This window comes from Oryzias latipes, chromosome 19 (genome assembly GCF_053564925.1).
Source record: "Oryzias latipes strain Hd-rR chromosome 19, Olatipes_Hd-rR_3.1".
Taxonomy (NCBI): Eukaryota; Metazoa; Chordata; class Actinopteri; order Beloniformes; family Adrianichthyidae; genus Oryzias; species Oryzias latipes.
In genome coordinates this window covers 20,479,275-20,506,561 of record NC_136255.1, presented here as the reverse complement: position 1 = coordinate 20,506,561, position 27,287 = coordinate 20,479,275, and the positions used below count along the sequence as shown (strand labels likewise).

At 39.8% G+C, this 27,287-nt stretch overlaps 1 protein-coding gene across 2 annotated transcripts in view; it reads right to left on the bottom strand.

The window, feature by feature from the left end:
* Positions 1-27,287, bottom strand: part of LOC101166533 (IgGFc-binding protein) — a 45,746-nt gene that overhangs the window by 3,195 nt on the left and 15,264 nt on the right. For both annotated transcript variants that reach the window (XM_023949210.2, XM_078937429.1), the window contains 40 exons: positions 27,105-27,122; positions 26,834-26,949; positions 26,395-26,673; positions 25,585-25,680; positions 25,332-25,497; positions 23,819-23,971; positions 22,085-22,102; positions 21,929-21,952; positions 21,785-21,808; positions 21,622-21,645; positions 21,501-21,524; positions 20,991-21,014; positions 20,746-20,861; positions 19,573-19,851; positions 19,339-19,434; positions 19,084-19,249; positions 18,351-18,751; positions 17,692-18,268; positions 17,017-17,600; positions 15,917-16,466; positions 15,245-15,837; positions 14,366-14,520; positions 12,609-13,009; positions 12,300-12,496; positions 11,528-11,684; positions 11,385-11,408; positions 10,835-10,858; positions 10,589-10,704; positions 9,302-9,580; positions 9,078-9,173; positions 8,825-8,990; positions 8,120-8,520; positions 7,461-8,037; positions 6,786-7,369; positions 5,686-6,235; positions 5,014-5,606; positions 4,135-4,289; positions 2,090-2,490; positions 1,781-1,977; positions 41-436 (listed from right to left, as the gene is read on the bottom strand). In XM_023949210.2, the coding sequence (XP_023804978.1) occupies positions 41-436; positions 1,781-1,977; positions 2,090-2,490; positions 4,135-4,289; positions 5,014-5,606; positions 5,686-6,235; positions 6,786-7,369; positions 7,461-8,037; positions 8,120-8,520; positions 8,825-8,990; positions 9,078-9,173; positions 9,302-9,580; positions 10,589-10,704; positions 10,835-10,858; positions 11,385-11,408; positions 11,528-11,684; positions 12,300-12,496; positions 12,609-13,009; positions 14,366-14,520; positions 15,245-15,837; positions 15,917-16,466; positions 17,017-17,600; positions 17,692-18,268; positions 18,351-18,751; positions 19,084-19,249; positions 19,339-19,434; positions 19,573-19,851; positions 20,746-20,861; positions 20,991-21,014; positions 21,501-21,524; positions 21,622-21,645; positions 21,785-21,808; positions 21,929-21,952; positions 22,085-22,102; positions 23,819-23,971; positions 25,332-25,497; positions 25,585-25,680; positions 26,395-26,673; positions 26,834-26,949; positions 27,105-27,122 (9,797 nt within the window). The remainder of the gene's footprint in view (positions 1-40; positions 437-1,780; positions 1,978-2,089; positions 2,491-4,134; positions 4,290-5,013; positions 5,607-5,685; positions 6,236-6,785; positions 7,370-7,460; positions 8,038-8,119; positions 8,521-8,824; positions 8,991-9,077; positions 9,174-9,301; positions 9,581-10,588; positions 10,705-10,834; positions 10,859-11,384; positions 11,409-11,527; positions 11,685-12,299; positions 12,497-12,608; positions 13,010-14,365; positions 14,521-15,244; positions 15,838-15,916; positions 16,467-17,016; positions 17,601-17,691; positions 18,269-18,350; positions 18,752-19,083; positions 19,250-19,338; positions 19,435-19,572; positions 19,852-20,745; positions 20,862-20,990; positions 21,015-21,500; positions 21,525-21,621; positions 21,646-21,784; positions 21,809-21,928; positions 21,953-22,084; positions 22,103-23,818; positions 23,972-25,331; positions 25,498-25,584; positions 25,681-26,394; positions 26,674-26,833; positions 26,950-27,104; positions 27,123-27,287) is intronic.

Below are 27,287 nucleotides of genomic sequence, written 5' to 3'. Positions count from 1 at the left end.
ACAGAAGAACAAAGCAGTTTGTTCAGAGAGTTGAGTTTACCTTCACTCTTCTGTTTGGTCCAATCCTTACACGCACACTCTCTGCATCTTTAGAGAAATGTATGTCCACTGATGACACAAAGGACACATGGTTGTTGCCACGGTGATTGTTGGTGGCTACAACCTCAAACTGGGTGTGATTGTTGCCATGACTCCCAGTCTCAGTAATGATATAAGAGCATGTTCCCTGGAAATGAGCCAGGGCACCATCAAAGGTGATGTAATGTGGGTCTCCCCAGACAGTGCAGGTGGACATCCCATCATAACAGCCCAGCTGGCCATTCCTGACGGTGCACTGCTGTGCAGGAGTGCAGGATGCAGCGGCACAGTGCACAACATCAGAGGCAAAACATTCACATCGCTCAGTGCAACCATCTTTCCAGAAAGACTCTCCAACCTGCAGAACAGGTTAAAACAAATAAATTAATTTCAATTAATGAATATTTTTAGAAATTCCAATTCACAACCAAATCTTGTCAAAAGTTTTTGCACAAGTAAAGCAAGAAATATAAAAGCAGACCAAAATAAATTAGGTTAAGGTTTTTACGGTCAAAGTCGGACAAAGTCATTTCAAAAAGGTTTTGTTGTATATATTTGATTAAAGCCAATATAAGTGGTCATTAGAAGGCATTACGAATTTTTGTGTAACCTTCTGTAGTTAGCAAATCATTGGTGGCTAAGAAGCAGAAAAGTCTCTAAGCACAAAACAACAGGAAGTAGAACCAAACTCAGTTACAGAGACGATCTGGTAAGACCACTGTGGGTCAGAGAGGACAAGAGAAAGACAAATAGAAAAACGGTGGAACATTTTCTATAGAAAGCGTGAGGGAAAACCTGGTAACTGTAAAAATAGGACATACATTAATGAATAGGTAAGAGAGCAGAAAGAAGAACAGTTCAGCTTGAGGAAAATGAGGAAAATGGTTTAATGCCTCCTTAAACAGTTTCTTGTTGTCTGGAGAAAGACATCCATGCCAACTTTAACAAAGCACTTTATCAGAAGGGAAGGTTTTATTCCCGGTCATAAAGATTTGCCTCCACATACGGTCACATATGCCAAAATGAAACCGCGTGGTGACCTAAATGCGAGGCATGTTACCATTTATAATCGAGAGGAAGTAGTCACATTTTTACACGCCGCTCAAAAGCTCATGAGCACGCCAAGTCGCCAACGATTTAAAGAAAAGATTGTAATTAGATAAAGAAATTATTTGTGATTGTAGCATTGAGTAGGTTGAAGAGCAACAAGAGAAGAGGCCCACAGTTGAAGGCTCTTTATCTTTGGAAATCCTGCAGACTTGAATCAAAGTATCTTCATAAATTTAAAGCTAGTTGAGATAAAATGGAGCTTGTTCAGTTCAAGCTTTTTCTGTTATAACAATTAAAATCAACAAATGGATGTTTGACACATTTTTCCTCTTTTATATAACTTGAACTTTTCCCCCTTTTTTCTGTTACATCAATCAACTGATTTGTTTGATTGTTTCTTTGGTTGAAAAGGTTTTTTCAAGTGTCTCCATAAAGTTATTTAAACTTCCTCTGTGAATTATTAGGACTAATGCAATTACAATCTTTCTGGAGAAAGGAAACTACATTAGAAAGAGACTTTAAAAAATAATGAAATGCCTTTTAATGAAGCAATAAGGTGAATACCTAACTAGTCTGGAGGCAACATGAGTAAGGAAATGGCTTAAAGGTAAAATATCCTTCACTGACGACACGACATTCTAAAATCACTTACGCTGTAATAAAAGCCGTCATATTGACATCCACAGCTCCCCACAGGAACACAGGTTGTACCACTTCTGATGAAGCCCTCATCACAGAAACATCCCTCTGAACAAGCATGCTCACAGGTAGCATCAGTGCTGGAGACACAGGTGTGGCTACAGTCTGTTCCACACAGCTCATAATGGCTGTTTGCTGGACAGATGATGCCTTTGAAGGAAAACACAGAAGGATTTCAATAGTTCAGGTGAAATAAGTAACATTTTAAGAACCATTTTGAAGAATATGTCCTGTCATATAGATCTTTGAGTGTGTGACTCACTGCAGGTGGTGTTTTGTCTCCAAGGATAGATCCGGGCATTAGCAGACTGACATGCGCTCACATATGTCTCAATGGCCCTGCACAGAAGGTCGTTTCCAGCATTTCCACCCACGCAAACGTCAAACACGCAGTCGCTGAAAAACGGTGCTGGATCCACGTGTTCATGACAGAAGCTGAGGGGGCCGTCAGCTGCCTGAATCACCTCACACTGAAGTCTGGCAGCTTGATCGTTAGTGCACCGTGGACAGGAGGAGCCACAGCCATCACTGCAGCTGTAGTTGCCTGGAACTTTCCAGGCTGCCCCAAAAGCATCAGGTGTGGTGACTGCGGCACCATCTGGGCTATGGAAGTCATCATTTGGATTGTCGTTGAAATTACCACAAAGTCCACACATGTGTCCTCTAACAAAAATTAAAGAAAAAAATTAGGATTGCAACCCTGAGGAGAGCAAGCATTCTTCACTTCCACTTCTATCAAAATCATGTTTTGGTGGTTTTAATATGCTCTTGTGAAGATTTTCTGATGGAGGACATCCATAAAGAAAATCAAGCTAAAAAATTTGTATTTTTAAGAATTTCTTCATTTAAACTGCTGTAAATTACGAGCAGATGTAGAAAATACACTAAGCGAGCCACAAACTCCCTGTTCTGCTCCAATCTGATGTATAAACTTGGAGAGGACTAGATCCATGTACGTTTTCATTTTGCATCCGAGCATTTTAGTTTTATGTTGGAGGTGTGAGGGGCAGTAAGCTAGCGGGAGAGTGCGTAAAAAAAGAGCTCTCAGCAAAGGGGAAAAAAAGGGGGGTGGCAAGGTTGCTGTGCATCAAATGTCCCGCCAGCAATTTAGATAAGAATTTCTAATGAACTATGCCGCTCTGCAGAAACTATGTCCAAAATTATAGGTTCTTTGGATTTTTCTAAAAACTGCATAATCATGCTTAAAAGACTACTGGGAACACTTTTACATTAGCTCAGAAGACGTTTGAAGTGGGTCTTTAAAGCATAGGTGTTTATTCCTAGACCTGTAACAGCTGGTCTCACACAGGATTTTTATGTAAACACTCTAAAAAAATCATGCAAAATTAAAGGCAGTGTTGACACATAAGATACATTTAGTTTTTTATGCGTTTGTCTTGATGTTGCACAGTTTTTTCTTCAAGTTACTGTTGGTGTAGTGTAAGTAAAGTTCATTGCTGAAGATAAGTTGTAAAACAGGGGGAATGTTGTCTCTGTACAAAACTTTTATCTTTGCAATTCTTTATCCCTAAGGTTTTCTATTCGTGGAAACAGCTGCATATTGGAACACATTGGAATCATTTTTGCATATCTATTTACTGTTAGTTGTACAGGTTTGAGCGACTGCCTAATCTGGGAGGGAAAAAAATACAGATTCAGTCTGATATCTGCAGATAACACTTTTGTATTCATAAACAAGTGACAAGAACCTGAAGCAAAAGTAGGGGTATGTAAGTGTCAATAGAAGACCGTTAGATAAGTATATATAAGCTTTCTGGTTGTTCATTTTAAGTTTGAAATCTTATCATCCAGTTCTGTCTGTTTTTACAATGTTTAGGAAAGGCTGTAAAATGTGTGGCTTTTCTGCTACTTATACAGGCTTATATCCTGGAAGATTGTTGGTGGAAGGTTCTTGCACTGAAAATGCAATAAAGATTTTTCATTCAAAGGGCAAAAAACTTTTTAAGATAATATATTCTCATAGGTAGAGACACATTTGCGTTACAAACTATCTCAGAATAATCTGAATAAAAGAAAACATTGACATCATTAACTTATCAGGGAAATTGTTGGATCGAATCCATTTTGTGATTATTAAGAAACAAAACAAAAATATCAAGCAGAGAGATTTCTTGTTCCGTCACTCAAAGTGACATGGCCAGATGAAAGCAGAAACATTTGCTTTCAAGATGACTGATTAGTTAACAAATAAAAAAAAAAGGAAAACAAATCCTGGTTAATTGTAGTCCTAGGTGGACTTACCCAAGACCTTTGTGGATAAAGCTCATGACACACAAAAGTACATACCTGTAATCTGGAGGTACAGAGATAGACACCGTGCTCCATCCATCATACATGACGTTTAGACCAAAACTTGTACGAACAAATGTTTGATATCCACTTGCAAATACAGAAATGGTCCCATTCAAGACGAATGGTAGGTTTCTTGTTATTCCATCAACCTACATCAAAGTAAATAGAAAATGTGTTTTTAGAACCTAAGAAGTTCAAGGGAATTTATTAAAAAGCCTATATCATGCAACAATCAACATCTTGAGTTTTGAAGTGCATTATAATGTTAATTTCTCACAAAAAGAAACTCCAAAGCGGTATTTTGCTCCACTAACACATAAAAAAATAAAAACTCTCAAAACCTGCTATCTGAGTATGAGCTCCTCCCAAGCAACAAAAACAAGTGGGTTCTCCCAATGTGATGTAGATGAGTGAAGAACAACCCATCCAGAAAGACTCTGCACTGCCAGCACCTCCCCCAGGAACACACACACCCACTATCTCTGTGAAGCTAGCGGCTGTCGACAAAACGTTTCATTTTATATACACAATATGCATCTTCATCTTGACAAAGTCTAGATATTGTTGGTTTTTGTGGGCAAAGTGCAGACACACTGTCGAGACTGGCTCTAGAATGAAATAGGCGGCACCCTCAAGGAGCAAAAGGCAGATCTTAAAGATCGAGTCTTCTTATTTCCAGGTAGGAAAAGAGCTCACGAAAATAACTCATATCTTGTCATATATATGGATAAAGTTGACTCTGAAAGGCTTAAGAAAAGCATTATATAAGCCCTTTAAACATAGTCCAAGACTTGCTTTTCTATGTTTTACTGGGAAAATAAACTATCAACTTATGTCAAAGTTATAAGCGGTTTTGTTTAAAAAGATACTTACCTCTACTCTGTTATTGCTAAACATCCACACCTTGTAGCCCCACACAGTAACAGCAACTTCAGCTGTGATGGACACGGGCAGCCCATTCCATGGCATATTCTTTGCCTCCACAGAAAACTGATGGAGCCCACTGGATGAATGGCAAACCTCTGCTAGAACATAGCGACACGTTCCTTGGAAATCGTAGGTCTTTCCATCAAATGTCAAGTAGTGGGGGTCTCCAGAGGCAGAGCAGGTACCATGAGGGTTGGGATGGCAACCAAACTCGCCATCTACCACTCGACACGCCTCATCAGGACCACAAGAGTGTGGCACACAACTGACCACACCAGTCACACCATTACAGCTGCACAAACTCTGACACTCTTCTCCATCCCAAAACTGTTGACCACTTTGCCAATAGCGCCCTTGATGGTAGCATCCACAGGATGTTGGTGGCACACACCGGTTTCCATTGAGGACAAAGCCATCATTACACTGACATCCATCCTGACATGGAGTGTCACAGCTGAAGGGGAAGGAGAGACTGGGGCAGGTGGAGGGACAGGATGTCCCACAGACTTCTGAATGGCTGTTTGAAGGGCAAGTTGCCGCTGCAGGCAGGAAAAGAAAACAGATTTAAAAATAATCCAATTAAAGGTTACCTCCAGAAATTATGGGTATTGTTCTTACCACAGCCAGTTGTATTCCTCCACTCTCCCAGAGAAACCCCCTGTTGTTGACACATCAGAACATAATCTCGTAGAACCTGACACCGTGTTGATTCAGGATCTTCAGATCTACGGAGGATGTCCACACACACGTCCACTTGCTGTGAAGGGTCCACCACAGGCCAGCATGGTGTAAATGGACCATGTGGTGAAGTCAGAATGCCACAAAATTCAGTTGAACTGTAATTAAGAGGGTTAAAAACTCTGTTCTCCACACAGTGAGATGCCAGGGAGCCTTCTCGCCAGCTGTCTCCAAACACCTGAGAACTGTGGACCAGGGTTCCATTTGGTGTTTGAAAGTCATCGTTGGGCTCATCATTGTAGTTTCCACAGAGTCCACCAAGTGAGCTGCTGTACACTATAGGTGCAGTGACACGAACAAAGTGAGGCCAGACGGTTTGCACAGTCAGACCAAAAGATGTGCGTAGGATGATGCTGTGAGTGTTGCTATGGAAGATGTGGATTTGGTTGGATCCAGAACTGAAGGGTAATTTGTAAAGCTGACCATCAACCTGGAAGACATGGAAACAAATCTGTAAAACTTTTTCAAAGTAATGTTGGGAAAAATCTGCATATACACAAAAAAGATTTCAAACCAAACAAAGTTATAATATTTGAAGAATTGCAAAAATATCAATCCAACAAACAGCGTCCATCGTCATACACGGACAATATAAGTTTGCTAATAAGTTTGTTTCTGAGTATAATATCTGCTGGAAATCCTGGTGTCCACAAAAAAAAGAATTACAGAAATTCAGCAAAGTTTATATCAAATTCAAAATCTCAAGTTGGACAGGTTTTTTATTTTGTGATTATCACAGTCTTGCTATTTCTCATGTGACACATTAGACACTAGAACTGTATTTCAGTCTTAATTAAAAAACTTTGGGCTTAATATTAGAAACTTGTTGTTAATTTGCCAATCCTTTTACAGTCATCTTGCAAATTAGCAACGTAAAAAAGCGTCATTTCGTTTGGATCACATGCCATTCTAGGTTTTAGCAAAACTAAACAGTTGGGTTTAACATTTGTTTTTTTTCACAGATCATTTTAGTCATTTACCCAGACTTTGTTGTTGTTGTCCATGTTGATGGTGACTTCTGTTTCCTGGACTCGAACCTTTAAAACATTTGAAAAACCTTGCAGGATGTTTGGTACTTTTTCCGTTATCAGATTAAAGTGTGGGTGACCAGACAATCCCATTTCTTTAGCAATGATTAGTCTGCATGCTCCAGGATACTGATATGTCAGTCCATCAAATGTTTGATAGGACCCTGGCCCCCTTATCCAGCATGTGGCGTAACCATTAGGTCTGCATCCTCTTTCTCCATTATCCACACTGCAGGATTCATGTGGGCCACAGCCATGGGGGCTGCATGTCATTGAGCCAGCGGTGCAGCTACAGCGCCTCCCGCAGTCTTCATCCAGTATAACAGTCCGTCCTGATCGATAATAGAAACCCTCAAAGCTGCAGCCACATTGAGCATAAGGAACACACTGTCCAGCACTGAGGACGTAGCTGGTATCACAGACACAGCTCTCCTGAACAGGAAGGGGGCAGTTTTGGGTGGAGTTAGGATTAACACAGGTGGGTGGACATCCAGTTGCTTGAGACTCAAAGTGGCTATTGGCTGGACAGGGGATTTCTGGGTGAAAACACACATAATTTATTTTTATATTTAGCCATTTGATTAAAAATGTATCCTAAACCATGTGTTTAAAGAGTAGAAAACATACCACAGAAGCCAGGTCTTCTCCAGTTTTGAGGTTGGATCCCATTTTGTTGACACTGACTTGCATATACACCTAAAGATTGGCACAGAATGGGTTGGTATCCTCCACCGATGCACAGATCATAAACACAACTCTGCACAAAGTTTTGTGGGGGAAGTGTTTGGTGGCATGCTGCAAAAGGTCCAGAGCTGTTCTGAAGGATGCCACAGTGGTCATTGTTGTTGTATAATGCAGTCTGAGCTGCAGTGCAGCCAGCACATTCCAGACCTTCACACTGTGCTTCACAACCAGGATCCTCATCACCGGAAGCTCGCCAGCTGTTAGCAAAATCTACATCAGAGTTGACCACCTCGCCATTGCGAGTTCGGAAGTCATCTCCAGGTTGGTTGTTGAAGTTTCCACATAGACCACATGTTGCATTCAGGTACGTGTAGGGCAGACTGATTCCGACATGTGAATATGTGTCATAAGATACAGTTAAGCCAAAGTCAGTGCTGACAACCACACTAAAACCTGACTGATAGACCTGGACACGGCCCTGGTTGAGGGTAAAAGGAGTTGCTGTAAAGCTTCCATTAACCTGTGAGGTCAGAAAAAAAAACAGTTTAATAGCTATTCATAAAACAAGGATAAAAAAACAAGAAACAAACAACCTCACCGACCTTTGCCCTTCCTGGGTTTCCTTTCACCAGCTCAATGGTTTCATTGTAGACAAAAACCTTGACCAGGCGTGTCCAGGAAACACGAGTGCTGCCTCGGTGCTCATTTTTGCCCTCTATTCTGTAATAAGGAAGCCCATACTGACATTGTTCTGAGAGAACATAGGTGCAGGTGCCTTGAAAGTGAAACACTGTATTATCAAAGGTGTAGTAATGTGGATCGCCACTGATGGTGCAGGTTTGTCTCTGCACCGTTTGGCAGGAGAACTGAAAGGAATATGGCATGCAAACTTGAGAAAAGGAGCAGGGCTGGTTGGAGCACTGCAGGCCGGCTCTGGTGCACGTGCACTTCTGTGCACAGCTGGAGTCGCTCCAAAAAGAATCACCCAGCTGCACAGGTTCTCCTGATGAATTTAAAAGGAAACAGTCCAGTTAAATCTTACATAGAACTTTTAGTACATTGGATCTTGGACATATATATGATAAATAAATATATATATATATATATAAAATAGATAAAAGAAGACTTTAAAAGTCGCCACTGTAAAAAAACTGGTCAAACAATACAGGTAACAATCTAGCTTGGTTACTGTTTTGTATTTATATATTTGTATATATACATATTTGCTTTTTTCCTGAAAAACTAGTCATTTTAATGATTCAATAACCATGCTAAAAAGACTCAAAGAATTTAAGACCTAAATTTACCATTAAACTGGCAGCCTCTTACTCCACTGTCCACTTGGAAGGCCCAGCGACCCGTTACATTGACGTTGCTGCTCAGACTGAAAGTGGAGTTGTTTCCTGTTGCAGAACTTGAGAAAGATCCAGGAATGGTGAAGTGGTGAAAAGAGTTTATGGTGTCATATCCAGCCTGCAGGATCAAAATATACATAAACATATGTGTTTACACTCAGAAACAGCAAATGAATGCTCACATATTGAGAGTAATGAGTCAAACCTGAACACTGAGAGTTGTTGAGGCAATCGAGCCGTAGTTCATGAGAACAAAAGATTTCTGTCCTCCAGAGATCAACACGGCTTGGAAAGTCGTTTTCTGGGAAAAAAATGTATCAACACTGTCATTTTTGTCTAAGTGTTTTTGCAACTTTTTCTTTTCCTTATAGCAAATGTTTCTGGTTGTTCCGTTAAATAAAAAAAAAACTTTGATCTAACAGGACTTACTGTTCCTGCAGTTCCAAAATAGGCCACTTCATACCATGTTGCCACAAAGACCCAGTCAGCACTGAAGTGTAGGTTTGGGAAATAGCTATTAATGTCCTGTGTAGCTTGTTGGAGGACACTGCCGTTGGTGTATTGGTTGTAGAGGACAAAACCAGTTTGTCTGTTGTCCAGATCAGTCCAGAATGGAGCAATTAAGTCTATGGATCCATATAGTGGAAATCTTTGAGGTGAATATGAGGAATATGAGGAATCAAATGTCAAGTGTCCATTGTGGTTGACCTGCAAAAAAATGACCAGAAAGAAATAAAATGTCATAGTTAACTTCTATAATAACAGATTTAAGGTTAATATTAGCTAATTAGATGAACTGCAAATGTCTGTTGTGAATAACCTGAAAACACAAAATAATTTAAAAATACAAACTTTTCACAACTTCAGTTCATCTGTTCAGTTTAATTAGGGATAAAAAATAAAATGTCTCAGTTCTACAGAAAAACTGTCTGCAATTCTGTAAGATCCTGGAACTACAACCAAACTGTCTCAAGCAGGGTTCATTTGCGTATTGGGCATGGTCACCTATAAGCATAACTTAAAGCGCCTCTAAGGCATGCTCTGAAAATATCATAAATCACAATGGCATTAATTATAAATCTAAAAAGTTTCCTTCTTGTTTGGAACAAATTAGGAATGGATCACTAGTCAAGGTTCTACACTCATTTAACAACAGGGAAACTGTGACAAGAATGTAAAGTAATACATTCTAACATCCACTGATTCTCTTACTTTTTTAAACTATAATTTTTTGTATCATTTTGTTTTGTTTTAAAAATGCAATATCTCATTGTACTGCAGACTTTCTTCACAAGGCCTGGGGAAAAATCCCTGAAAGATACTGAAGCTTCATTTAGAGCTGCACTGATAAAGAACAAGAAAGCCAGTGAGGCCTCTATGTAGACATCCCAGCTACACAGTAAATGAGCAGACAATCCACGCAGACTTTTGATCAAACTAACAGTTTTAAGCTGAACATATAGTGCATAAATAACTACTGCTAAATATTATTATCCTTAGTATTACTATTCTAACCTGTGGTTTTGTTTTTTGAGAAATTGGCAGTAAACAGGTCCTGTGTAGCTCTTCATACTACTCAGACTTCATAAAATAGCCGTCGTCCTAAAAAAAGGTTGGTGATTCCTGGTCTAAAGTATTTTCTAGCTGGAGTATGAAGTTATCTGTTTTCAAATATTTGTACACCTTTGCTTCTGTTTAAAGGGTTTTGTTACGTACATAAATGTGGTTGTACAATTTTCCAAAGTAGGCAAAGGGTTTTTGCAGGTAAATCTGTGGAGAACTTCCATCATCAGATCTGGAGCTTGCAGTTCCAGAAATTGGATAAAGTGAAGCTGGAAAAAAAGTCAATGCTGATTAAACCATATTGACTATAATAAGTTTTTTTTTCTTTTATGGATAAACTTTATTACATAATCTAAAGTTTAAAAAAACCCAATTTGAAACGGTAAAATGAAAACTTACCCGGAAGCGGTAAATTCTCTGTGGCTGTGAATAAATTGAAGTAAAGACATCAAAAGATAAATGTATAGAAAAAACAATTTCTCATATGAATTACTTTGATAATTCATATATAAAGACAATTGTGATTTTTTTTTTACCTTTTCCTCTAGTGATACGATGTACTCAAACATGTATTTTCTGTTTCAGGGTAATATTGTGCATAAAAACACATTTCTACATTATCAGCACTTATCAGCAAAATCTCAAAGATTTGGGTATGAGGCCTCTAAACATTTTTTGTACAAAATTTAGTGCTAAAATATGCTTACATTTAGTCTTTACACTATAGTATGACTTTAGGTTTGACGAAAAATTATGTCGTCAAACTCCTAGATTTGTAAGGCACTATATATTTCAGTCTCAGGTAACCCCACGTTATGTTTCTAAGTCAGAGGGTGTAACTTGAAGATCTGAATATAAATTTGAAACAAAACACAAACAACTTATTTTATATTATTTCATCTTATTTTTATACATTTGGACAGAAGAATTGACCAAAGGATTATCTTACCTAAAACTGTAGGAGCTACTGTGCCTGTAAAACAAAACAAAGCACAAAAGTTGGGATTTAAAGCAGAAAACAATGTACAACTCTATTAACACATAGATGTACTGTCTTAGTAACAAAAAGAGGGGAGGAAAAGGCACACTTACTCATAACAGTGGACATCCCATCATAACAGCCCAGCTGGCCATTCCTGACGGTGCACTCCTGTGCAGGAGCGCAGGATGCAGCGGCACAGTGCACAACATCAGAGGCAAAACATTCACATCGCTCAGAGCAACCATCTTTCCAGAAAGACTCTCCAACCTGCAGAACAGGTTAAAACAAATGAATTACTTTCATTTAATGAATATATTTAGAAATTCTAATTCAATACCAAATATTGTCAGAAGTTTCTGCTCAAATTAAGCCACAAATATAAAAGCAGACCAAAACAAATTAGGTTGAAGTTTTTATAGTCTAATTCATTTCAAATGATGAAAGCTAATATAAGTGATCAGTGGAAGGCATTACAGATTTTAGTGTAATATTCTGTATTAAGCAAATAAATGGCGGCTAAGAAGCAGAAAGTCTCTAAGCACAAAAAAAAAAAAAACAGGAAGTAGAATCAAAATTAGTTACAGAGACGATCTGCTAAGACCAGTGTGGGTCAGAGAGGACAGGAAAAAGACTGATACAAATCTATGGAACATTTGTTATAGAACATGAGAGGTAGAAGCTGGTAACCTTAAAATTAGGACATACACTAATGAACAAGTAAGAGAGCAGACAGAAGAAAAGCTCAGAGTTAGGAAGAAGAAAATGGCTTAAGGCCTCCTTAAACAGTTTCTAGTAGTCTGGAGAAAGATATCCATGCTTAAAGGAAATAGCTTAAAGGCAAAATAACCTTCACTGACGACACGACATTCTAAAATCACTTACGCTGTAATAAAAGCTGTCATATTGACATCCACAGCTCCCCACAGGAACACAGGTTGTACCACTTCTGATGAAGCCCTCATCACAGAAACATCCCTCTGAACAAGCATGCTCACAGGTAGCATCAGTGCTGGAGACACAGGTGTGGCTACAGTCTGTTCCACACAGCTCATAATGGCTGTTTGCTGGACAGATGATGCCTTAGAAGGAAAACACAGAAGGATTTCAATAGTTCAGGTGAAATAAGTAACATTTTAAGAACCATTTTGAAGAATATGTCCTGTCATATAGATCTTTGAGTGTGTGACTCACTGCAGGTGGTGTTTTGTCTCCAAGGATAGATCCGGACATTAGCAGACTGACATGCGCTCACATATGTCTCAATGGCCCTGCACAGAAGGTCGTTTCCAGCATTTCCACCCACGCAAACGTCAAACACGCAGTCGCTGAAAAACGGTGCTGGATCCACGTGTTCGTGACAGAAGCTGAGGGGGCCGTCAGCTGCCTGAATCACCTCACACTGAAGTCTGGCAGCTTGATCGTTAGTGCACCGTGGACAGGAGGAGCCACAGCCATCACTGCAGCTGTAGTTGCCTGGAACTTTCCAGGCTGCCCCAAACGCATCAGGTGTGGTGACTGCGGCCCCATCTGGGCTATGGAAGTCATCATTTGGATTGTCGTTGAAATTACCACAAAGTCCACACATGTGTCCTCTAACAAAAATTAAAGAAAAAAATTAGGATTGCAACCCTGAGGAGAGCAAGCATTCTTCACTTCCACTTCTATCAAAATCATGTTTTGGTGGTTTTAATATGCTCTTGTGAAGATTTTCTGATGGAGGACATCCATAAAGAAAATCAAGCTAAAAAATTTGTATTTTTAAGAATTTCTTCATTTAAACTAATGTAAATTACGAGCAGATGTAGAAAATACACTAAGCGAGCCACAAACTCCCTGTTCTGCTTCAATCTGATGTATAAACTTGGAGAGGACTAGATCCATGTACCTCTTCATTTTGCATCCGAGCCTTTTAGTTTTATGTTGGAGGTGTGAGGGGCAGTAAGCTAGCGGGAGAGTGCGTAAAAAAAGAGCTCTCAGCAAAGGGGAAAAAAAGGGGGGTGGCAAGGTTGCTGTGCATCAAATGTCCCGCCAGCAATTTAGATAGGAATTTCTATTGAACTATGCCGCTCTGCAGAAACTATGTCTAAAATTATAGGTTCTTTGGATTTTTCTAAAAACTGCATAATCATGCTTAAAAGACTACTGGGAACACTTTTACATTAGCTCAGAAGACGATTGAAGTGGGTCTTTAAAGCATAGGTGTTTATTCCTAGACCTGTAACAGCCGGTCTCACACAGGATTTTTATGTAAACACTCTAAAAAAAACATGCAAAATTAAAGGCAGTGTTGACACATAAGATACATTTAGTTTTTTATGCGTTTGTCTTGATGTTGCACAGTTTTTTCTTCAAGTTACTGTTGGTGTAGTGTAAGTAAAGTTCATTGCTGAAGATAAGTTGTAAAACAGGGGGAATGTTGTCTCTGTACAAAACTTTTATCTTTGCAATTCTTTATCCCTAAGGTTTTCTATTCGTGGAAACAGCTGCATATTGGAACACATTGGAATCATTTTTGCATATCTATGTACTGTTAGTTGTACAGGTTTGAGCGACTGCCTAATCTGGGAGGGACAAAAATACAGATTCAGTCTGGTATCTGCAGATAACACTAATATATTCTCATAGGTAGAGACACACTTGCGCTACAAACTATCTCAGAATAATCTGAATAAAAGAAAACATTGACATCATTAACTTATCAGGGAAATTGTTGGATCGAATCCATTTTGTGATTATTAAGAAACAAAACAAAAATATCAAGCAGAGAGATTTCTTGTTCCGTCACTCAAAGTGACATGGCCAGATGAAAGCAGAAACATTTGCTTTCAAGATGACTGATTAGTTAACAAATAAAAAAAAAAGGAAAACAAATCCTGGTTAATTGTAGTCCTAGGTGGACTTACCCAAGACCTTTGTGGATAAAGCTCATGACACACAAAAGTACATACCTGTAATCTGGAGGTACAGAGATAGACACTGTGCTCCATCCATCATACATGACGTTTAGACCAAAACTTGTACGAACAAATGTTTGATATCCACTTGCAAATACAGAAATGGTCCCATTCAAGACGAATGGTAGGTTTCTTGTTATTCCATCAACCTACATCAAAGTAAATAGAAAATGTGTTTTTAGAACCTAAGAAGTTCAAGGGAATTTATTAAAAAGCCTATATCATGCAACAATCAACATCTTGAGTTTTGAAGTGCATTATAATGTTAATTTCTCACAAAAAGAAACTCCAAAGCGGTATTTTGCTCCACTAACACATAAAAAAATAAAAACTCTCAAAACCTGCTATCTGAGTATGAGCTCCTCCCAAGCAACAAAAACAAGTGGGTTCTCCCAATGTGATGTAGATGAGTGAAGAACAACCCATCCAGAAAGACTCTGCACTGCCAGCACCTCCCCCAGGAACACACACACCCACTATCTCTGTGAAGCTAGCGGCTGTCGACAAAACGTTTCATTTTATATACACAATATGCATCTTCATCTTGACAAAGTCTAGATATTGTTGGTTTTTGTGGGCAAAGTGCAGACACACTGTCGAGACTGGCTCTAGAATGAAATAGGCGGCACCCTCAAGGAGCAAAAGGCAGATCTTAAAGATCGAGTCTTCTTATTTCCAGGTAGGAAAAGAGCTCACGAAAATAACTCATATCTTGTCATATATATGGATAAAGTTGACTCTGAAAGGCTTAAGAAAAGCATTATTTAAGCCCTTTAAACATAGTCCAAGACTTGCTTTTCTATGTTTTACTGGGAAAATAAACTATCAACTTATGTCAAAGTTATAAGCGGTTTTGTTTAAAAAGATACTTACCTCTACTCTGTTATTGCTAAACATCCACACCTTGTAGCCCCACACAGTAACAGCAACTTCAGCTGTGATGGACACGGGCAGCCCATTCCATGGCATATTCTTTGCCTCCACAGAAAACTGATGGAGCCCACTGGATGAATGGCAAACCTCTGCTAGAACATAGCGACACGTTCCTTGGAAATCGTAGGTCTTTCCATCAAATGTCAAGTAGTGGGGGTCTCCAGAGGCAGAGCAGGTACCATGAGGGTTGGGATGGCAACCAAACTCGCCATCTACCACTCGACACGCCTCATCAGGACCACAAGAGTGTGGCACACAACTGACCACACCAGTCACACCATTACAGCTGCACAAACTCTGACACTCTTCTCCATCCCAAAACTGTTGACCACTTTGCCAATAGCGCCCTTGATGGTAGCATCCACAGGATGTTGGTGGCACACACCGGTTTCCATTGAGGACAAAGCCATCATTACACTGACATCCATCCTGACATGGAGTGTCACAGCTGAAGGGGAAGGAGAGACTGGGGCAGGTGGAGGGACAGGATGTCCCACAGACTTCTGAATGGCTGTTTGAAGGGCAAGTTGCCGCTGCAGGCAGGAAAAGAAAACAGATTTAAAAATAATCCAATTAAAGGTTACCTCCAGAAATTATGGGTATTGTTCTTACCACAGCCAGTTGTATTCCTCCACTCTCCCAGAGAAACCCCCTGTTGTTGACACATCAGAACATAATCTCGTAGAACCTGACACCGTGTTGATTCAGGATCTTCAGATCTACGGAGGATGTCCACACACACGTCCACTTGCTGTGAAGGGTCCACCACAGGCCAGCATGGTGTAAATGGACCATGTGGTGAAGTCAGAATGCCACAAAATTCAGTTGAACTGTAATTAAGAGGGTTAAAAACTCTGTTCTCCACACAGTGAGATGCCAGGGAGCCTTCTCGCCAGCTGTCTCCAAACACCTGAGAACTGTGGACCAGGGTTCCATTTGGTGTTTGAAAGTCATCGTTGGGCTCATCATTGTAGTTTCCACAGAGTCCACCAAGTGAGCTGCTGTACACTATAGGTGCAGTGACACGAACAAAGTGAGGCCAGACGGTTTGCACAGTCAGACCAAAAGATGTGCGTAGGATGATGCTGTGAGTGTTGCTATGGAAGATGTGGATTTGGTTGGATCCAGAACTGAAGGGTAATTTGTAAAGCTGACCATCAACCTGGAAGACATGGAAACAAATCTGTAAAACTTTTTCAAAGTAATGTTGGGAAAAATCTGCATATACACAAAAAAGATTTCAAACCAAACAAAGTTATAATATTTGAAGAATTGCAAAAATATCAATCCAACAAACAGCGTCTATCGTCATACACGGACAATATAAGTTTGCTAATAAGTTTGTTTCTGAGTATAATATCTGCTGGAAATCCTGGTGTCCACAAAAAAAAGAATTACAGAAATTCAGCAAAGTTTATATCAAATTCAAAATCTCAAGTTGGACAGGTTTTTTATTTTGTGATTATCACAGTCTTGCTATTTCTCATGTGACACATTAGACACTAGAACTGTATTTCAGTCTTAATTAAAAAACTTTGGGCTTAATATTAGAAACTTGTTGTTAATTTGCCAATCCTTTTACAGTCATCTTGCAAATTAGCAACGTAAAAAAGCGTCATTTCGTTTGGATCACATGCCATTCTAGGTTTTAGCAAAACTAAACAGTTGGGTTTAACATTTGTTTTTTTTCACAGATCATTTTAGTCATTTACCCAGACTTTGTTGTTGTTGTCCATGTTGATGGTGACTTCTGTTTCCTGGACTCGAACCTTTAAAACATTTGAAAAACCTTGCAGGATGTTTGGTACTTTTTCCGTTATCAGATTAAAGTGTGGGTGACCAGACAATCCCATTTCTTTAGCAATGATTAGTCTGCATGCTCCAGGATACTGATATGTCAGTCCATCAAATGTTTGATAGGACCCTGGCCCCCTTATCCAGCATGTGGCGTAACCATTAGGTCTGCATCCTCTTTCTCCATCATCCACACTGCAGGATTCATGTGGGCCACAGCCATGGGGGCTGCATGTCATTGAGCCAGCGGTGCAGCTACAGCGCCTCCCACAGTCTTCATCCAGTATAACAGTCCGTCCTGATCGATAATAGCGACCCTCAAAGCTGCAGCCACACTCAGCATAAGGAACACACTGTCCAGCACTGAGGACGTAGCCGGTATCACAGACACAGCTCTCCTGAACAGGAAGGGGGCAGTTCTGGGTGGAGTTAGGATTAACACAGGTGGGTGGACATCCAGTTGCTTGAGACTCAAAGTGGCTATTGGCTGGACAGGGGATTTCTGGGTGAAAACACACATAATTTATTTTTATATTTAGCCATTTGATTAAAAATGTATCCTAAACCATGTGTTTAAAGAGTAGAAAACATACCACAGAAGCCAGGTCTTCTCCAGCTTGCAGGCTGGATCCCATTTTGTTGACACTGACTTGCATATACACCTAAAGATTGGCACAGAATGGGTTGGTATCCTCCACCGATGCACAGATCATAAACACAACTCTGCACAAAGTTCTGTGGGGGAAGTGTTTGGTGGCATGCTGCAAAAGGTCCAGAGCTGTTCTGAAGGATGCCACAGTGGTCATTGTTGTTGTATAATGCAGTCTGAGCTGCAGTGCAGCCAGCACATTCCAGACCCCGACACTGTGCTTCACAACCAGGATCCTCATCACCGGAAGCTCGCCAGCTGTTAGCAAAATCTACATCAGAGTTGACGACCTCGCCATTGCGAGTTCGGAAGTCATCTCCAGGTTGGTTGTTGAAGTTTCCACATAGACCACATGTTGCATTCAGGTACGTGTAGGGCAGACTGATTCCGACATGTGAATATGTGTCATAAGATACAGTTAAGCCAAAGTCAGTGCTGACAACCACACTAAAACCTGACTGATAGACCTGGACACGGCCCTGGTTGAGGGTAAAAGGAGCTGCTGTAAAGCTTCCATTAACCTGTGAGGTCAGAAAAAAAAACAGTTTAATAGCTATTCATAAAACAAGGATAAAAAAACAAGAAACAAACAACCTCACCGACCTTTGCCCTTCCTGGGTTTCCTTTCACCAGCTCAATGGTTTCATTGTAGACAAAAACCTTGACCAGGCGTGTCCAGGATACACGAGTGCTGCCTCTGTGCTCATTTTTGCCCTCTATTCTGTAATAAGGAAGCCCATACTGACATTGTTCTGAGAGAACATAGGTGCAGGTGCCTTGAAAGTGAAACACTGTATTATCAAAGGTGTAGTAATGTGGATCGCCACTGATGGTGCAAGTGCGTCTCTCCACCGTCTGGCAGGAGAACTGAAAGGAATATGGCATGCAAACTTGAGAAAAGGAGCAGGGCTGGTTAGAGCACTGCAGGCCAGTTCTGGTGCACGTGCACTTCTGTGCACAGCTGGAGTCGCTCCAAAAAGAATCATCATGCTGCACAGGTTCTCCTGATGAATTTAAAAGGAAACAGTCCAGTTAAATCTTACATAGAACTTTTAGTACATTGCATCTTGGACAGATATATGATAAATAAATAAATATATATATATATATATATATATATATATATATATATATATAAAATGGAAGAAGACTTTAAAAGTCGCCACTGTAAAAAAAACTGGTCAAACAATATAGGTAACAACTAGCTTCGTTACTGTTTTGTATTTATATATTTGTATATATGTACGTATTTGCTTTTTTTGCTGAAAAACTAGATATTTTTATGATTCAATAACCATGGTTAAAACACTCAAAAGAATTTAAGACATAAATTTACCATTAAACTGGCAGCCTCTTACTCCACTGTCCACTTGGAAGGCCCAGCGACCCGTTACATTGACGTTGCTGCTCAGACTGAAAGTGGAGGAGTCTCCTGTTGCAGAACTTGAGAAAGATCCAGGAATGGTGAAATGGTGAAAAGAGTTTATGGTGTCATATCCAGCCTGCAGGTTCAAAATATACATTAACAATTGTGTTTCCACTCAGAAACAGCAAATAAATGCTCATACATTTTGAGAGTAATGAGTCAAACCTGAACACTGAGAGTTGTTGAGGCAATCGAGCCGTAGTTCATGAGAACAAAAGATTTCTGTCCTCCAGAGATCAACACGGCTTGGAAAGTCGTTTTCTGGGAAAAGAAATGTATCAACACTGTCATTTTTTTAAGTATGTTTTTAAAACTTTTCCTTTTCCTTTCCTTAAAGCACGTTTTTATGATTGTTCTGTTAAAAAAAACTAAAACATACTTTGATCTAGCATGACTTACTGTTCCTGCAGTTCCAAAATAGGCCACTTCATACCATGTTGCCACAAAGACCCAGTCAGCACTGAAGTGTAGGTTTGGAAAATAGCTATTAATGTCCTGTGTAGCTTGTTGGAGGACACTGCCGTTGGTATATTGGTTGTAGAGGACCAAACCAGTTTGTCTGTTGTCCAGATCAGTCCAGAATGGAGCAATTAAGTCTATGGATCCATATAGTGGAAATCTTTGAGGTGAATATGAGGAATATGAGGAATCAAATGTCAAGTGTCCATTGTGGTTGACCTGCAAAAAAATGACCAGAAAGAAATAAAATATCATAGTTAACTTCTATAATAACAGAATAAAAATTCTTTAAGTAGAATATTAGCTAATTAGATGAACTGCAAATGTCTGTTGTGATTAACCTGAAAACACATAAGAATTTGAAAATACAAACTTTTCACAACTTCAGTTCATCTGTTCAGTTTAATTAGGGAAAAAAAAAAAGTATCCCCGCAGGGGCATAGTCACCTATTAGCATAGCTTTAAGCGGCTCTAAGGCATGCTCTAAAAATATTACAAATCACAATGGCTTTAATTATAAATCTAAAAAGTTTCCTTCTTGTTTGGAACAAATTAGGAGTACAACGGATTACTAACCAAGGTTCTACACTCACCTAGCAACAGGGAAACTGTGACAAGAATGTAAAGTAATACATTCTAACATCCACTGATTCTCTTAATTCTTTATATAAGTAAGAGATTTTTGTTTTGTTTTGTTTTCAAAATGCAATATCTCATTGCACTGCAGACTTTCTTCACAAGGCCTGGGGATAAAATCCCAGAAATTAACTGAAGCTTCATTTAGAGCTGCACTGATAAAGAACAAGAAAGCCAGTGAGGCCTCTATGTAGACATCCCAGCTACACAGTAAATGAGCAGACAATCCACGCAGACTTTTGATCAAACTAACAGTTTTAAGCTGAACATGTTACACAAAATGTTAAAATTTCATTTATTAAGTGTTCAAAAAGCTCTTCATACTACTCAGACTTCATAAAATAGCCATCGGCCTAAAAAAGGTTGGTGATCACTGGTCTAAAGTATTTTCTAGCTGGAGTATGAAGTTATCTGTTTAAAATATTTGTACACTTTTGCTTCTGATTAAAGGGTTTTGTCGTTCATAATGTTACGTACATAAATGTGGTTGTACAATTTTCCAAAGTAGGCAAAGGGTCTTTGCAGGTAAATCTGTGGAGAACTTCCATCATCAGATCTGGAGCTTGCAGTTCCAGAAATTGGATAAAGTGAAGCTGGAAAAAAAAGTCAATGCTGATTAAACTATATTGACTATAATCAGGTTTTTTTATGGATACATTTTATTACATACGGTGATCTAAAGTTTAAAAAAAACAATTTGAAACAGTAAAATGAAAACTTACCTGGAAGCGGTAAATTCTCTGTGGCTGTGAATAAATTGAAGTAAAGACATAAAAAGATAAATGTATAGAAAAAACAATTTCTCATATGAATTACTTTTATAATTCATATATAAAGACAAATGTGATTTTTTTAACCTTTTCCTCTGGTGCTATGATGTACTCAGACATTTATTTCTGTTTCAGGGTGATATTATTGAGCAAAAAACACATTTCTACATTATCAGCACAGGGGTTTGGGTTTGAAGCCTCTAAAAAATTTTGAACAGAATTTAGTTCAACAACATGCTTAAATTTAGTTGTTACACTATAGAATCTCTTTAAGTTTGACCACAAATTATGATCAGGTTTAATAGTTTGGCAGAAACTCCTATATTTTTAAAGCACTAAACATTGATATAAAATAGAATTAAGAAGAAACTTTCAGACATTTTATCTTTCTTTTTTTGTATCATTGGATAGGAGAAATAAAAAATAAAAATAAACTGTAATCTGTCAAAAAATTAAACTTACTAATCCCTGGAGGAAGCCATGTGCCTGTAAACCAAACACGGTAGAGAAATTAGGATTTTCAAAGGGAAGAAAAGGGAAGGTGAATATTGACCGAAATCTGTAAAAATATTTATATTCTTACTTATAACTGGTGAAGTCGAAGTCGCTGTTAATCAAACAAATAATAGTTCAGGATTTTACAAAAATACAAGTACATTTCACCTGACAGAATTGTTTTATCCTAAAAGTAATTGTTGAGGTCTTCTACAATATCATGAGTAAATGTGTCAAATATGAGAACTTACTTGTAACGCGAGGTTCCGCTGATGCTGTAAAATTTAAAAGGAAGACAGGTTAGATTAAAAAAAAATAAAGATTAAATATGAAATGTTTTTCGTATATGTCAAAAAAGGTAAAGACAGTGTTATCTGATAAAACTACATCCTTACTTGTGACTGGTGGATCTGATGTGGCTGTCAATCAAAGTAAATAGTTCAGTATTTCACAAAAACAATTCATTTCACTTGACAGAAATAGTACTTTTATATATTTAACAAGATACTGTACTATCTGATGAATAAATGTGTCAAAAAGTGAGAGCTTACCGTTAACTGGATGGTCCACTGAGGAGGAGAATCAAGAAGAACAGACAGGTTAAAATAGAAAGAGAAACAACATAAACTTGTTCAGGGTCTCTAAGTGAAGTTTTGGCACTATTTTATCAGGGAATATCCACATATCTTCCAGGTACGCTAGGTTGTTACCTCACTCTTAACATCATTGTATTTTTTCTTTTCTTTTAACTTGTTCTGTCCAACAGCTGAGCAAACAGATTTGAGCTGAAGGCCATTTGTGTTGGAGAGGTTTTACTATCACAAAAAGAGGTTATACAGCTTGGAGAAACTAAAGTGTAGATTTGTATAAACCCCTTTTTGTTGCATTATTTTTTATTTATTTGTTACATTTAGTGTGTGTGGGGAGGGAGGGGGAAAGAATGTGAGAGGGGGGGGAGGGGGTTGGAAGAGAGTAAAGGGAAGAGAGGTGAGAAAGTGGGGGATACAAGCACTGATTTGAATAACTTATTATTTAAGCTGTAACAATTATACCAGATCTGCTGGAAAGACAAATATTACATCAAAGGTGAAATTCTGACACGAAGATGAGCGGAAGACATCTGTCAATCAATACACTGTGGGTTGGGAGGGGGGATGAAGCAGACAGGGAGCAGTGTGGCAGTGTGCAAGTGCACGTGGGGGAGGAGATACATGCATGCTGCCGAAGTGAACCGTGTGTTCATAAGGTGAACCAGATCCTACCCACCCAGACCAGGAGAAGGGAGGAAAGACCCCCAGGCCAGGAGCGCCCCTGGCGTCGGGACCCAAGCAGCCCGGGAGGGGGGGAGGAGGGGACCGCCCACCCCCCCAGCCAGGCGCAGACAAGGCCCCCTTACAGCCCCCCCCCCCCCCCCGGCGCCCAGAGTCATAGGTGAACCCGGCGTCCGGGCCCCCAGGCCACAGAAAAGGAGCGCTTAGTCGTACCAGGCGGCAGCCATGGGGGCCACCGGGCGCCGGAGACCAAGACACGGGCCAAGGACGAAGCCAGGGCCCCCAGAACCCATGAGTCGCCCACCACCCCATCTCCGCAAGCCAGTGCCGGCACCCTACCCGAGCAACCCAGAGATCGCCGCGCACCCACAGCTCATAACCCTACCCTCTACAACCCTCTTCACCCGCCATATTATCTGACCCCTCTTCCCAAACCCCCCTAATGCCCTCCCCACTCCATGATGGGGAGGGAGAGCCCCAGAGGATCCCAGCGAGCCAGCCACCAGGTCCGTCCCACCCATGCACTCTCGCACACATACTCACAATCTTCTGGTTGCCCCCACCCCCCGTCGCCACGCAGTACCCCCTCCGGCCGACCGACCCCCCAGCGCCGCACACCCGACCACCACCGCAGCCGACAGGATACCCTCAAGCCTGGCCGCCCTGAGAGGACCAGGCAGGAGAAGACCGGCCGCCCCACCGATGTATGGTGGTGTGTATATGCTGCAGGTAAAATAAGAGGTCTCCAGTGTGGCGGGCCCCACCGCTGCCAAGCCGCAGAGCTCCCCCACTCCGGGGGACCCTCTGACCCTCTCAGAGGGTCCCTCTGTGTGTGGTGTGTATTTGCTGTGTGTGTGCTGCTAACATGCAGTGTGTGTGTCTTTTTACTCTGAATTTTGAATCGCTACACTGTGATTATTCCTTTCTGACATTTGCATTTGTGAATGACAACATCTCCTAATTCTTTCAGAACTCCATTCTACCGGGATAAAACTGTATAATAAAGGGAAATACCAATGAGGCAGAGGAACTGAAGGTTTGTTTGTTGGCAGGTTGCAGGGAAAGAGCATAACTCGGTGATACAATGAATGCCCGATGTGTTGCAGGTGCACTTTTGTGTGCAATTGCTGTCACTCCAGAAGAAATCACCAAACTGAACAGGTTTGCCTGAAACAGAACAGGAAAACGATTACTTTAAGATGTTGAAATTCATTTATTCCATGACAGTCCATGTAAACCCACAATGTTTACGACGACACAATGTTCTTTATTTCATTGCAAACAACTCGTAAAAAAAGTTTAGTTTAGGTTGTATTGTGGTAATTTCATCTATTATCACTTTAAACTTTGACAAAGGGTTTTAGACCATCCGTTTGTTTGAGAGGCTGACTAGAATCTTTACTTTCATCCATCCATCGGAGCTAGAACATTATGTATTGGAGGAAGGAGGGGGCAGAATTCTTTGGTAGGGTGGCAAATGAGAACAGAGGAATGGAAAGCCAACACAAATAAAAGGATGAAGCATGCTTTTAGACCATATTAGGAAGGAGGACTGCCTGGAGAAAACCCATGCGTGCACAGGAGAACACGCAAACTCCACATAGAAAGGTCCCTGTTGGGATTTGAACCAGGGCCTTCTCGCTACGAGGCGAGAGCGCTAACTTTGCTCTTTACTTCCAGGTGAACGTTTTTGCTTTTGTTAATAAAATGATAACTGATACCAGTAGCTATGATGCTGTCAAGAAGCATATACAGTAAACCCTTGTTTTTCGCAGGGGTTACGTTCCAAACATAACCCGTGATAGGCAAAATCCGTGAAGTAGAAACCTCTCTTTTTTTTTTTTTTACAATTATTATACAATTAAATATAGTCTATTATACATTGAAAAGAAAGAACAAACCATTTTACAGGCTCAAGCATTTGTTTCACAAATAAAAGTACTTTAGAAACGTTTTTTTTTTCAACAAATAACTTCTGTACTGTACTGTCAAATAATTTTACTCATCAATGTGAACAGAAGGCTTCAAATCGCCGAGATTAGCCCCGCCCACCGCGACCCGAGTAATTGGATTAAACGGGAGAAAATTTAAAATGATTATGAAAAAATACAAAGTATAGTCGGGAAAAAAAGCGACTCGGGTGTATTTCACTGCTATTTAGACTGAGCCGCTCTGCAGTGTTTTCTTCTTTTGAAACCTGCGGTGCAGGTGTGTTTGATCGGGAGAAGAACATAGTGATTGGCAGTTGTTGTTGCTCTTTTTTTCTATGGGTTTTAGAGAAACTCGAAATTGCAAGATGATTTGCACGTACGTGTTGTAAATTTGGCAAGCTGTTTTACGTACCTGTATATATTAAACTGCAACGTTATTGACGCACAGGTAGAGAAGAAGCGGAGTGACTTTTTAGCCAATCAGAATGCAGAACACAATGCACGATGCAAATCCGTGAAGTAGCGAAACCGTGAAAAGTAAACCGTGTTATAACGAGGGATCACTGTATTCAACAGAATCTGAAGCACCAATTTACCATTGAACTGGCAGCCTATTACTCCACTGTCCACTTGGAAGGCCCAGCGACCTGTTACATTGACGTTGCTGCTCAGACTGAAAGTGGAGGAGTCTCCTGTTGCAGAACTTGAGAAAGATCCAGGAATGGTGAAATGGTGAAAAGAGTTTATGGTGTCATATCCAGCCTGCAGGTTCAAAATATACATTAACATATGTGTTTCCACTCAGAAAAACCAAATGAATGCTCACATATTAAGAGTAATGTGTCAAACCTGAACATTGAGAGTTGTTGAGGCAATCGAGCCGTAGTTCATGAGAACAAAAGATTTCTGTCCTCCAGAGATCAACACGGCTTGGAAAGTCGTTTTCTGAAAAAGTTGCAAGATTTTTTATTACTTTAGGAATTTCTTCCTGCAATTACTACATATTTGAGTGGATTTGTAAAATTTTTGGTATTCATAACTTTTTTTTAAGTTTGCATTTTGCAACATTTAAACAAACAATTTAACAAAATTAGCACCCCTCACTTCCCAGACTCCTCCCTCCATCCATCCAGTTCCCCCCACTATAACCATGACATTTAAGCTGAACTAAGACTTAAGAGCTGCAGCTCTAAAGAAACAGAGCAGAAACGGTATTATGGGGAAACATTTATTCAAAGCTCCAGCCCATCCATGATGGTCATCGCCACAGTGTCAACCCAACTCAGGGCAGCACGGAGTCCACTCTACATGAGACCCCCACCCCCACAGATGTGGCCGCTAGCGCCCCAGAATAGAAGGCTCTGGGGTTTCAAAAAATAAGCATTAAAAACTAATAAGACATAACCGCAGGACCTCAGGGTACGGGAGGGCTCATACCTTAAGAGTCTAATCACTTAAATAAGAATGCCCAAGGACCATGAAAAGATTCATAAGCCATGAAGAGAACTTTAAAAATTAACCCTAAAACGCACAGGGAAACCATGCAGCGATTTTGGAAACCGGTGTAATACGCTCCCGCCCCTTGACCTCATCAGAACTCAAGCCTCAGAGTCAACTTTTAGGAGGAGTATATTTATATGAATTGATTTACTGACTTACTGTTCCTGCAGTTCCATAATAGGGCACTTCATACCATGTTGCCACAAAGACCCAGTCAGCACTGAAGTGTAGGTTTGGGAAATAGCTATTAATGTCGTGTGTAGCTTGTTGGAGGACACTGCCGTTGGTGTATTGGTTATAGTAAACCAAACCAGTTAGACTGTTGTCCAGATCTGTCCAGAATGGAGCAATTATGTCTATGGATCCATAGAGTGGAAATCTTTGAGGTGTATATGAGGAATATGAGGAATTAAAGGTCAAGTGTCCATTATGGTTGACCTAAAAACAGAAGTGTATTAGTAAACACTCAAACACAAAAAAAATCTCTACAATTTTAAAACACTTTCTACATTTCCGTTTTTAGATGTCAAGTATTTCTTTTTAGAAAAAGTAAGAAATCTTTTTGGTTTTGACATTTTTATGCTTTTAATTTACGTACATAAATGTAGTTGTATGTTTTTCCAAAGTAGACAAAAGGTCTTTGCAGGAGAATCTGTGGAGAACTTCCATCATCAGATCTGGAGCTTGCAGTTCCAGAAATTGGATAAAGTGAACCTTTGAAACAAAGGAAAATGCTGATTAAACCCTATCAAATGTCTTTTTTATCTAACTTTCTGGATAAATTGTATTTTATAATGTAAAGTTGAAAAAAACCCACAATTTTTTACATTAAAATGTAGGATCATAGTATATAAACAGACAGAATTTACCAGGTAGCGTTGAATTGACTGTGAAAAAAGGAAAGACAGTAAAAAGTAAATTCACAAAAACAAAAAATATCTTAAACAAAAATAGATTCAACTTTCCACTTTATTTTTTGGGCTTTGATGTGCTGTGACAAAAACTCTTTGATATTAATGTAATGTTTGTGTGTGCAAATTATGGACACGTTG